The sequence below is a fragment of the Rissa tridactyla genome, chromosome 12, assembly GCF_028500815.1.
Source record: "Rissa tridactyla isolate bRisTri1 chromosome 12, bRisTri1.patW.cur.20221130, whole genome shotgun sequence".
NCBI classification, from domain to species: Eukaryota; Metazoa; Chordata; class Aves; order Charadriiformes; family Laridae; genus Rissa; species Rissa tridactyla.
This window is the reverse complement of record NC_071477.1, coordinates 8,491,005-8,504,345: the sequence shown is the minus strand read 5'-3', so window position 1 is coordinate 8,504,345 and position 13,341 is coordinate 8,491,005. Positions and strand designations below refer to the sequence as shown.

The window sequence follows — 13,341 nt, the reverse complement described above, 5'->3', positions numbered from 1 at the left end:
CCTCAGCTCCCTCAATAGAGCCATGAATTTTTACCACCACCATTTCTCAAATTAGTGTACAAGCACTTAGAAAGGTCCCCATGCTTTTTAAATCAATTTTCAGTTAGTTTTGTGTCATTTCTTTAACCAAAATTATGTCTGTCCTTGGACATTTTCAAAACTCAGGTAGATGAATTAAACCAACTTAAGTTTAAAGAAAGCCCTGCTTTGGACCAGATGTCCTTCTGATCTACAATACTATGAGCTGAAATGTAGCAGAGAAGTTAGTCACGTAGAAAGAGAAATAATAGTTTTACTGGGATAAACAAAAGAAATATATAGGTACCTATATTTAAGCAGTTTTAACTGGCTCATGCAGTGCATTTTAGAGATTTAAAAAGCCCACTCTATGCAACTGTTCCTTTTTCTGTCCTTTGACAGCACTGTTTCAAAACTGATTATTATCGATTTCCTTTGATTGCAGGTGAAACACACGGCTATCAAAACAAAAGGGCAAATAATTTACAGAAAGGAAAGAGTATCTGCACCTTGAGTGAGTGTGAATATGCCTCTCTATATGGATTTTTATAAGTGGGAGGTTTGTGAAGGGGTGCTTCTCAGTTTTTTCATTTGTTTTTTACAATGCGGTTAAACTATGAAGCAGCCTGTTGACCTATCCCAAGGCCACAGGTCAAACTGTTTGGCAGGGGAGCATAATTTGCCATCATTGCGCATATGGCTACTCATTAAGGTCACTTTTGAAAGGTGCCCTTCGGTCCTTCACTGCAGTTGCCAGGCTGGTCTGGGCTCCCACAAGCACTGGCCCTTGTGTGATCACCCCCCACACACCCTCCATGAGCACACCCTCTGTTCAGATGCAGCTGTGAACAACACACACATTGCTCCAGTCTCCATTAATTTTCCCCTGTTAATCACGAAGCCCTGCTGCCCTTGCAGTCACCGCGACCAGTGGCAAGAGCTCTGTGCATGTTAACAGCCCACAGATGAACAAGTTGGCGGCAGAATCCTCTCACATCCTTGTCAAACCTCTACAAAATAAAGCTTAAGGCCAGAAGAGGCATCTATGCTACGACGTGTATGGAGCTGGCCTGAAGACGTAAGCTAACAAAATAATTTAAGGTGCAAACTTATGCCCTAGAGAAAAGGCAGCAAAAGAAATTTCATCAAAATTAAACTTTCTTGAATAAATAAATCTTAAATTACCTACCAGAGGAACCCAGTATGTGTAAAGTGCACCAAGCCTCATTTCAACAACAAATTGAGAGCAGGCCAAAAGCAAGAAATAAAGGTTGAAGAAGTATTTGAACTGGTTAAACAACACCTAAAAAAAAGAAAAAAAGAGGAGGGAGGAGATCAATGGAGTTCAGAAGTTATGCATATTGAACTAACCACCAGAAACATTTTTGCATGCTCCTCTAGTGTCTAAATGCTAACTTAGGGCAGTCTTAAAGTACTCCTGGACACTCAGGACAGATCCGTGCCTGGTTTGCTGCTGCCCTAAGGCAGCCTTTGCAGGAGGCCCACCAAACACAACCCAAACATTAATTATTTCCTCCAGCTCCAGGTTCTGCACCTGTCTACCGTAAAACCACTGAAACTGGGGAAAGCATTGGGGCGGGATGATGAAAAGCAACTTTCTTCACACTTACCCCAGGGAGAAACGTAAAAAAGTTGTATTTCTGATTGTTGATCACATTGCGAGGGTATCTCTGCTCTCTCTTCTCTGGATGGCCAAGCCAAACAGTACGAGGCCTTGGGTCTCTCCTCCCACAGCATCTTAAGCACTCACAACACCTATAGAAGGAACATTAATTAATAAATGAGTTAATTTTTAACATGTTTCTATGACTCACACACGCACCCCAGACCCTCTCCACCGGCCAGACAGAACAACTGAGCATGACTTCTTCATCTGTCACTCCCCACCTCCCATCTGTCAATTATCCACCGTATTACAAGCATCTTAAAACCCAGGGCTTGACTTTCTTCCAAATACAGACATTCCACCTGCTACAGCCACTGCAGACCTGCCTTGCAGTCCACTGAGCAAACATCTCATATGGCATTGGAGCTGTAATTCAAACATCACGCAACCACATGTTCAAAGCTGGGCAGGCCTGTGGCAGAGCTAGAAATGTGCCTGCAGCAAAGAGGGCTGGGGAGGCTCCTCGCTTTGCTGTCAGGAAAACAATGCACGGAGAAGCATGGACCAAGCTCATCACTACACTGAGTCAGCGCCGGCTGCCGGGAGAGCTTCAGGAAGCAAGGAGGTGTGGGGTACAGGCAGAAAGGTGCTGTCGCACTGATCCTGCATTGCAGCTTTTATGACAGAAAGCTCACGTGAAAAAAAAATATTAACAGGTGCTTTCTATTATTTCCTCTGTGTCCTCGTTGGTGTATGGAAACTCCCTCAAAAGGGGGCTTTCCCTTAATCGAACTTAAACATGAATGCATGTACTAAAGTAATCTCATGTGTCCTTAAGAAAAGAAGAGATGGAGATGGACAGAGATTGTCCTCCTTCCCTGCAACCCCTACTTCACAGAAATTTACACCTTTTTGACAGAAAGGTTTAATATTTGCACATTTGAATTTTTGCCCTTTAAAACAGTCTTGCCAAGGAACAATAATCTATAATCCTCTAAGAATGAAACCTTAAGAGGAATCTGAAAATAGATACTAAATGGTTTTATTTTTACACACTATTACAGTCATTAGCTCTGCTTATGTTAATGGAAAATTGTATGTTAACTACTAATGAATAATACACATTCTTATCAACTGAGAACATGCACTGTAGATCCAGCTACACACTCTCAGTTTGTTCCTTTAGCTGTAGTAATCTGTATTTTCAGCTCTTCGGCACCACTGTGGAGGCTGCGAGTTTGGGCAGCCCAGACCAATGCCTGGACCCAGCACCAGACCCAAGCTGCCAGAGAAACGGCTGCAGGGATTTAAGTTAACCCTATTTGCAATCAGATTAGTCCAATATAACCTCTGAGTCTTCTAGCATTTTTGTCTACTTTGTCAACAGCGTCTGTTCTTGTTACATTAAATGTTGTCACGTTTCAATTATTCAGCACTACAATTACTTTTTATATCTTGCAATGCCAGTTTTCCAAAAAGTCTTCAAAATAAATAAAAAATGAACACGTCAGCATGCTGATTTTTTACTTTTTCGACTCAGGCTTACATTCAAGCCATTTATTTAACATTATTTCTGGCCTTTGCTAAAAGTTATATGGGAATTCGGGAAAGCCACATCAACTTCCCCAAAACTGATAAGGTTCCTAAAGGATTCTCTCTTCTCTCCAGGGAGATATTTAAAGTCCAGGGCAGGAGACATGAGCTCAGCCAGATGGAACCACCAGCATACCTCCCCTCGCCGAGTGTCCCCCCGGCAGCCATGGGCTGGCCTGTGCCCCAACCTCTCCCTGCTGCTGTCAGGGAGCTCTGGCCTCACCAGAGTCAATAAAAAAATCCTAGCAATGGCACGTCGTACCTATATTTGGAATTACCCAGGTTAAAATCTCCTCCAGCACACAGCTGGGCGTCATACATAACAAAACCATGTTCCCTCTTTCGGAAACCACTGCGTTGCCTACAAACTGCAGGCTAGACGCCGCTTTTCTCAACTAAAAGACCCCGGGATGAGGTGACAGGGAACACTTACTCTCTAGAAAAGCACAGAGGATTAACATGTAATTCATTAAGCAACGGTAACAGCAGAGAACTGTGACTTTCTTTCCACAGGCCGGAGCCCGCCCGCCGTGGCCCCCAGGCCGGCCACCATCAACGTGAGGCGCCTCATGGAACCTTCACCTCAGCCAGTCCAAATGGGCTGCAGTGAATAAAACCTTGCACTGCTCGATGTTACAAATCCTTAATTGCAGCAATGATTCACACAGAGCGTCGGTTACTTCGTGGGAGATGCAAGGACTTATCAGCAATCCCTCTTGTACCTTGAAAAAGCCTCTCTGTTCAAAATTGCAGCATTGTACCCTCCCAAACCCTAAAAGGGTCATTTTTCCGTTGTCGCTGCTTCTTACTGAAAGCCAATCTCTTCTCAATCCCCCTTCTTCCTTTAAGAACAGCCCTATTGAATTTTATTGACATTTGGGAAAGCCAGTATCAGTCACACTGATTACCAAACGCTTCAGAGCTCTTACAAACATCTTTCCAGAAACCACTGCTAAGATCTGCTCTTGAATCATGGCATTCTGCTGCAAATGTTTAGTTAAATACACACCTAATCAAAAAGAGATAAATAACTATTTAAGGAAGTACTCAAAGCATTTGACCTCTGAAGGCACTGCCTTGCCTGAAGATGCATGCAGCACGATGAACGGAGTTTACAACATCATGTGTTTTCCACAAAGATACCATGTTTTACGCCCTGCTGGATGCAAATAAACAGAAGTGTTATCAGTTGCGTCAGCTCCTTCAGTATATAAGAGGAATACAAATCAACTTTTTTTCTAGAAGTAAAGACAAGGTGTCACCATGGGATTCACTGCTCCAGGAGCAGCCATAGACATTAGCTTCACAAGGCTGACTAGCAAGATAATTTCTCACAAGCTTTTAAAACTAGACAAAAGGATTTTTGCATAATCAAATTACTTTGACATTATTATATTTCATGAACAGTGCCAGACGAGCCCTGCAAAGGTAGATTTTCCCTAGTCTGTACTCAAGAAAAACCGAAGCTGTAAGCGCCCAGGTGCCACCCAAACACAGGAGAGAAGGTTTTCTTGCTAAAGCAGCTTTCAGACAGAAATGCTGACAAGACAGCAGAGCACTACATAGCACCCACGCACCGGTAGTGAAGGAACATGGAATCACAAATTTCAGATGGTGCTAAGTAATCTCTTACCAGCTCCATGCAAGTCAAACTCTCCATTCCAAAACCAGAGTACTTACAAGGTTCCCCAATTTCAGTAACAATCCTGCTGCTTTCACCTACACACCATTTAAGCAAAGTCAGCTTTAGCAAAGCCTTGGCAGTTGTCAACTCTGACTTGCAAACTGTTCATTTGCTGAAGAAGAGAAAATTAGGAGAATGCAGGAAAATGTGACAGACGAACACGGTGGGTAATGCGAACTGCTCAAACCCCTCACAGCAATGCAAGTCCAGATCAAACTACTGGAATAAAATAATTGGAGATGCTTTCCTGGTCAGGTATATACAAGAGACATTTGACTTCCTACAGACTTGCAGCACCACTACTGCCATCTCTGCTCACCTTTAGACAGGGACATCACCTGTTATGCTGCATTGGTTAACATTTTCGGTACACCTTTGACTATTCCCTAGGGAGTACCATAAAACCACAATTAACATAAGTAACACACTTCAAAAAGTTACACTTGCCCCTGAAACTATCAATTTTTGTCAAAAAAAAATCTACAAACTTTTCTTTCTCTTGTTAAGAAAAACCAGCAGATCTTTCTTCTCCACATTTGCATATAATACCCACATCTGAAATGCAATTAGCAACATGAGACAAACAGTAAAGTGGGTGTTAAACACTCAAATTCCTAAACTCTACTTCAGAAGTATATTTCATTACCTTGATACCTTTTAATTACAGTTTTCTTTCATGTTTGCAGATGAAGACCCAAGACAAATAGTCACCTGCATCCCAAATTTTAATGGAACATAGTGAAAAGGGTGGTATAGATACGTTCTATAGGTGAAAAACTGTTTTTGCTTCTTTCATGATGGAGAAAACCACACAAGATTAGCCTTGATTCCACGTTTTAATGACTATGAATCCAGAATGACCTCCACGATAAAGCTCCAAATAAGAGGCTTTGCCCATGTGGGCAAACGTGGTGTCCATACACCCTGTTTCATCACAACGTGCCCCCCAGTAGCAGAGAGAGTCGGTCAGTCCTTCTAATCAGGCATCTGAAACCAGTTACCTTTGTTTATTTTTTAGGCTGGGCCTCTTCCAGGGATTGTACTCAACAGCAAAAATACCCACACACCTATATCATAATATTTACAATAGGATAAGGCTCAAAGAGGGTACTACTTAGTACCCTCTGTTAGTTTAAAAGGGGTTCTTCGTACCCCTATTAGTTTAATAAATTTTTTACTTACGTTGTTAATTTTTTTTTTTTTTTTTTAACAAAGTAAAATTCACCAGTATGCTCCAGAGAACTTTCCAAATATCTGGGCAGATCTTCAAACCAATATCTAAATCTCCAAAGCAAACTTCCAGATATTTTAGAAAGCTGAATGACTTCTCAGTATTTTTTCATAAGTGTGTAAGAAAATAGCAAATGAACCCCATAAACTAAGCAGAATGTTTTACCTTAATAAGAGTGCGCTCTGCCCAACTGTTTACATACAATTATATTGCCTTTAGTCTTTTCCAAATTACTATGAATTCACTACTCTGAATGCTAACACCTAGCACTGTGAAACTGCTTACGCTCATGCTTTTCCAAATGAGATGGCAGCCCCCAATACTGACAGCACCTACAAAGGCAGGGTAGAAGGCAATTGCACAGAAGTGAAATTACCCCAAATTTAGCACATGTTCTGTAATTAAAGCCATGACCTCTCGTAGCATTCCCACCGCAAAGATACTTGTTGCTGTAAGCATCTGAATTTACAAATGCTGCGCTACTGTCAGGTCTGCGAATCAATCTAAAAATAATGCAGTTCCAAGTATAGGCAAGAAAGGGCATGGGAGAATCTGCTGTGTAAAACTCACAGTTTTGTGAAATTCCTGCCTGGCTGGAGTCACAGTTTTCGCAACCTCCTGAATTACAGGGAAAGCAAACTGAAAACCTAATTAGACAAACAGAAGAAAAACTTCCTGCCTAGCAAGTTTTTGAAAGCGATTATCAGTAGTGTCAATGCTCAAGTAGAGAATATCCAGAATTTCTACTAGGAAGCTCCTACATAGCCTTTTAGCACAAGGTTTCTATGCCACCTAAAGGAATTCATTAAGGAAAAAAAAAAACAAAACTCCAACCAATGAACACAATACTACAACCAGCAGTAACAGAGTCGCAGGTTGCGACACTTCAACTGGGGAGGTTTATCAGTGCTCAGGAATCCCATTACGACAGTGACTCCAAGCCTCCTCCAGAGCCTGTAGTGCTCAGCAAGGAACTCCTGCACCACTGCCTGAAAATCCTGAAAAACCGCAAACGCTAATTTTTATCCCATATGAATTTAAAGATCCCCCAAGAGCTTTTGTTACGAAGGCACCCAGTCAACCCCAGTGCTGGCATTTAACTCTTACCTATTCCGTGACCTTGTTTCTCCCTCTTGTCCCACAAACCACCCGGCAACACTGCCTGTGCTTTCCAGGTGGGCACCAAGCAGAAGCCCACAATCCAAACCTCGGGCTCGCAGGAATGTTAAGCGGCGACGGTTATCTGTGCACACTAATTGCGCAAGTGCCCATGGCTTGTTGAAATAAGTTAGAAAATAAGCTTTTGGTAACAACACAGACATTTCTCAAGCACAGAACCACGTGCTCATTCTCATAGGCAGATGTTTATCACTCCCATCCAAAGATATTCAATTGTCATAATTTTTATTTTTTTAAACTTTTAAACTTATCGATGATGTCTTAAACTTCATTAAGGAAGAATACATTATTAAGCTTACTAGTTCTGCTTTAAAATCCTCTATATGACATCTGTGATCCTCACAAAGCGCTTTACACAGCCAGGAGCAGCTGCGATGGCAGATCGTGTTTTAATAGACTAACGGCAGGTTTCATTAACCTACCAGGGTCACAGGCAGACACGACAGTTTCACTACCTGAACCCTTTCTGTCTTACACGTGCCGGTGTTGCAATGTGAGTAAACACGGGTCTCCACAGGCGCTTTCATTACTGCACCAGGTTGTGTTGGCACAACACCCAGTGCAACACCGGTGAAAGCCTGGTGCTCACTGGCACTGCACAGCTGCTGCCCACTCACAGGAGCCAAAGCAAAAGCCCCCAAAGCTGCCAAGGACCTGTACTGTGGGGAAAGACAGCCACACTTAGGGTGCAAAGTCCTGGGCCACACCGCTAAATATCCGACTTGGGATGCCCGCATGCTGCGATGACAAAATACAACTCATACTGAGAGCAAAAAGGAAAGAAGATGCAGAAAGATGGGTGGTGAACTAACAAGGAACGTTTCAGACAGTCTCCTCTTCCCTTTCTTCTCCTCTGGAAACTGAAGAATCTTAACCCTGAAAAAAACATTCTGACAAATCCATTCAGTTGGGTACCAGAAACAAAGTACTCTGAGCACATACAAACAAGCACACAAAGGTGTTTTCAGATTATCCTGGTGCTCATTAAATAAGAAGTCCTTTTGACTGGGGCTACCAGCTTTTTCCAGTTAACTTAGCTGTTCCTCCCTGAAAAAAATTTATAGGTATTGCACAGTTCTGTAATCTACTGTTTCTTTGGACACCATCCTTATTTTTGTGTATCAAGCTTAAAGACCTGGATGATGAGGGAAGGGGCTGCTCAGGCCATCACATTACTCTGAAGTTTTCTGCTCAGGGCAAGGTCAGTGTCACAGGAGGAAGCTGTCTGGTGCTGGTAGGAGAGAACTATTGGCATTATTAGGAATAATAAAATACTGTCATCAGGAAATCCGAAGACTACGTCCTCAAAAGGGAAAGATTGTCTAGAAAAACACAGGAAAGTTCACACTGCTGCACAGAGATAAAATTAGCGTGCACTTTCCAGGAATGGGAATCACAAAGTTACAGAAGTGTGAGCAGTTTTCTATAAAAGTTTAGGAATACACATTCCTAAACATTTCTCCTTCTCTGTTTTGCAACTGAAGCATTGAAGAACAGTATTGCAATAGCCTCTGAAGTATAGTAAACTAGTAAGTCACTACACACCATGAACTTTTAAAAGTTATCTTACAGAGAACACCAGAAGTATATGAAAACAGTTTATATGGGGAAGCTTATATAGCATTGTGATGTTTATGTTTTAAATAATAACCTGGCAAAAATAATAATAATAAAAAAACCAAACTCACAAATCCCCAAATAGAGTCACAAGCACTCAAAAGCATCACTTCAAACGTGAACTGTATCCAAAACTTTGAGTCCTGTAAGTGATGTGGCCCTTAATCTGCACAGGGATCTACAGGAATGGGGAGGTGATGAAAAACACAAAGGTCTAATGTGTACTTCACTTGGGAGGATATTTGTTTACAAAAATGCATTCTTAGTGATGATGTAAGAAGCACTAATATGACAGATTGACTGTCAGATGCCAGAAGAGCCATTACCAAGAAGCAGTTTTTATTTAAAGTGCAGCATGTTTGATGGAGAAATATTCGAGAAAGCAAATGAAAATTGCTTTCATAGGCATTTTTCATGTAAAACAAACCTAACGGAAAGAAATGCCACATTTGTCTAATACTGGGGTAGTATTTGTCAAATTAGTGAAGTTAATAAACATATTCAATCACTTCTACAACAGCACATTTCTCAGATGATGTTTCTATGCTTCTCACAGGCTGTGCTGTTAAGTCCTTGGCACCTTTAATATGCAAACCAACCTTCCACATTTCATTTTTTTAAAAGCAAATAAAGAATTTTCCATTGATTAAAAAAAAAAAAACAAACCAAAAGAAACAACCAAAACCAGAGCACAACCACCTAGCCCTTTTCTGCATCTCCACAGTACTCAGACACTCCCCTGTCTCAGCACGTGTGACGGCGCAGCTGGGGTGGCTCCGGAGGGGGCAAGGAGCGTTGCCATTCCTGCAGCCCACCCCTGCTCATGCGCCGAGGGCCACCGGGCCAACCAGCCCAGCTACGGGCAACCAGCCCGGCTCTGCACGCGCCGAGGCACACCCACAGGCAGGCAGATGGAAGGCAGGAGCTCCCATCTCTCTCTGTTGACTTTGAAATGGAATTTGCCATTTTAAATAGAGCCAAAGAGCGCACATACACACATACAATGGAATGGCCACATGAAATGTTACTGTGGAGCTCCTCCTTCCCCGTCTCATTCCCCATTCTTCCTCCCCACATTTCTGGATGAAGGCCTTTCCACATGGCAGAGGCAGCAGGAGCACAGCAGTTTGCTGGTTTCAAAAAAAAAAAAAAATATGCCTTGCAGGATTGTGGCCTGAGACCATAAGCTATTTAGGGAAAAACTTGTGTCATGCACTGAACAGAGCATCTGGGGTGCTTCAGGAATTGCAGCTCCGTTCCCGGCAGAGCTCAGCCCCTGGGAAGCTCAGACTCACTTGCCATCCCACCAACAGCCCCACTACAGCTAATGCCATCCTCCCCTCCCAACTGGCACATATCTCAGTGGTTTTCAGAGTGCTGCAGAGCATTTGGAAGAATGTGGCTGAATACAGTCATACAGCTGCAGAATTTAGAGCTTAGCCTTTGACTGCAGCAAGGCAGATCCACATTAAAGTTATGCTCAGTAACCAATAACCACTTCTCCCACTGGTTTATTAAGCACATGGATTCTCATCAACACAGATCTCAGCTGCCTGTACCATCATTCATCTCTGCAAGGCTACTGTGTGAGTTCCTCCCTGGCTTCCCTTCAAAGGAAACACTGAAGGATGAAGCTGTAACGAAAGCCTTGCTCGGATGACACCTGCCCTTTTCTGCCTACAGGAGAATTAGGCATTTCTTACTTTTTTGTTAACATACATGAAGATTTCTATGAAGTCATTCAGTACACGAGCAGAAATCTGTTCCCCACTCCAGAAGACCACACAGACAAAAATCTCTGCCTGAGAACTTGCCTCCACTGGTGCAAGGAAGCCCCCACAGTAAAAAATTGCAGTCAGGGCTACGCTAAGGTGAAGTCTTTCAAGCCTTGCTTATCCCTGGGTTTTCATACGTATCAAGGAAGATCACATGGAAGTGCTTTTGTCTGGGTTTTTCTCAGAGGGAACAGAAGAAGGAAGGTCCTGATTATGGCTTAGGATTCCCAGGACTCCATTCTGGATGTGACAACTGGATCCCCCCCTGACTTGCTGGTTGATTTCTCCTTTGGTTTATAATACTCTTGGATTTGTTGGACTTCAACTTGCTTTGTTATCCACACTATCATTTGATCAAATTACTAACATATCACGGGGTATTTATCAGTACAACAAGAGTTCTCAATATATGATAAGTCCCATCCCCAGAGTTACCGCACCAAACAAAAACCTCAAATCCATGTTATTCAGACCGCTATTGAGAAAAAGCATAAGCAGTCTCCTTTCACAACTTCTCGCTGACAAAATTTCGTGCTAACACAGGAAACATCATCTCCGTGACTGCTAATCAGGTAGAGTCCACAACCAATGAACCATAGCTTAGGTTAGGTGAGCGCAATTTCTGTTAGACACTACTAACCACATCGTAATACCCAACAGGGCCTTGGTGGAGATTAGAGAACTTTAGGAAAAGAAGCTTTGAGAAATTTCTCAGGCATCCACCTCTCCCTGAACCCTTTCAATCACGTCACCCAATTTAATGCCATGGCGGCTGCACCTTGTGGAACTTGCCCAGTGATGCATGTTACACGGGCACTGTGGAATTACTTGCTGCATCACACACACCTCCCAGCTCAGCATCAACTGGCACGGATATTGCTACATCAATTAGTAGAAACCATGCTGATAATAAGGAATAATTCTAATAATGAATAAACTATACAGAACAATTCCAGTTAGAGGAATCGTAATCAAAACTATCAACCGAAAACATAACAAACAAGAGGGAAAGTATCAATTTCCTCTTGTTTTAGCAGTCAGGATTTCCTTTGATATTTATTTTGCTAATATCACTCACCACATTTTAAAAACCAAAATATCCAGGGACAAAAGAAGCACTGCAATAACTGACAGCCAGGTAACTCAGATACCCTGTACACCCCACTACGTACAAACCAACCTGTCTGGATAGCGATGCAATTCCCTACCAAAATAGTGTTAAAGCATCATTTTTCTTATTTAACAGCCTGCATGGGAACACCAGTATAAATATATAGATACATCTTCTTTAGGAACACATCCCACCCTCAGGATATCGCAACACCAGGGATGTTGTCTTGCTTTAGCTGATGGAGTTAAACAGAGCCTTCAGAGAGCTTTGTTGCAGCCTACAGACACCATTCCCGGCCCAACGCTACCCCTCGGCGAAGGCCGAGCGCTCGCCCGAGCACCAGCCTGTCGTTCCCCGGCCCCGCACCAGCGGGAATGGAAAACCGGGTGGAGAGCCGGGCTGGAGCCGGGACACACAAACCGGGCCGAGAGCCGGGCAACCGGGACACAGCCGCCCCTCCCGGGCCAGCCCGGCCGGCCTCGGCGTCCATCTCCGCTGCTGCCCAGGCACCGCTTTGTCTGGAGGGCTCTAATGGAGAAGGCGATGAGGATAAGGGCCGACCGGGATGGATTTTCCTCCACGCAAAGGGCTGCCAGCCGATGGCTGGCCCCGCTTCCCCCGGCCGCAGCGCGGCACCGCCCGGCAGGATCCTGCCCTCCGCCCGGGCGTGCCACGGCAATGGCGTCAGGAACAACCTGTCAGCGCCTGCCTCCCCTTCCTCCTCCTCCTCCTCCTCCTCCTCCGCTCGGACCGCGGCCGCGCAAGGCGACGCGGCTCCCCCCTGCCCCGGGCATCCCGGGGAGCCGAGGCCCCGCCGCCGCCCCGAGGCGCGGGGGGGGCGAGGGTGGCACCGCCCGCCTCCCGCAGCGCAGGCGGCGGGCGGGCAAGGCGCGGGGCGCCGGTCCCGCGGGAGCGGCTCACCCGCTGCGGTGCTTGCTGTCCATCCGCTTCTTCTGCCGGACCGGCTGCAGCGGGATGTTGTCGGTCATGGCCGCGGCTGCCGGGGCGGAGCGGAGCGAAGCGGGATGCGCTTCCCAGCAGCGCCTCGGCCCGGCCCGCCGCCGTCTGGCGGCTCCGCCGAGGGGGCCGGGCTCGCCGCCGCCGGGCCGCCAGCACGCAGGTGCCGCGCCCGCTCCGCCCGCCCCGGTGCGCTCCGCCCTCCCGGCCCGGTTCGCTTCTCCCCTCCCGGGCCGCTCCGCCTGTCCGGTCCCCGGCACCTGCTCTGCCCCAACCCCGCACCCGGGGCGCCGGGCCCCGCCGGCTGCCAGCGCCCGTGGCCCCCCCGCGCTCCGGCCTGCCCCTGCCCCGCACGGCCCACCTCCACGTCCCACACCGGCACCGCCGGCCTTCTGCACCCACCGCCTCCGCACCCGTGGGGTGTTTCACCGCGGGGGAAAGGCCCACGCCACAGCCCCTGTGTCCTCTGCAGCCAGCGCGGAGGTGCAGGTTATCTCCCCTTCTTTATACCGCCCCCCCACACACACACCTTACAGGGATGCTGCTCCA

The 13,341-nt window shown here is 45.5% G+C and overlaps 1 protein-coding gene across 2 annotated transcripts in view; it reads right to left on the bottom strand.

Annotated features, from left to right (window-relative positions):
• Positions 1-12,903, bottom strand: part of ATP9A (ATPase phospholipid transporting 9A (putative)) — a 63,510-nt gene extending 50,607 nt beyond the window's left edge. The window contains exons 1-3 of one of the 2 annotated variants that reach the window (XM_054218210.1): positions 12,757-12,903; positions 1,650-1,794; positions 1,208-1,321 (exon numbers count right to left, since the gene is read on the bottom strand). In XM_054218210.1, the coding sequence (XP_054074185.1) occupies positions 1,208-1,321; positions 1,650-1,794; positions 12,757-12,824 (327 nt within the window). In that variant the 5' untranslated portion in view covers positions 12,825-12,903. Of the gene's footprint in view, positions 1-1,207; positions 1,322-1,649; positions 1,795-7,260; positions 7,530-12,756 lie in introns of those variants that run through there. The other variant, XM_054218209.1, reaches the window with a different exon arrangement.
• Between the last annotated feature and the right edge of the window lie 438 nt (positions 12,904-13,341).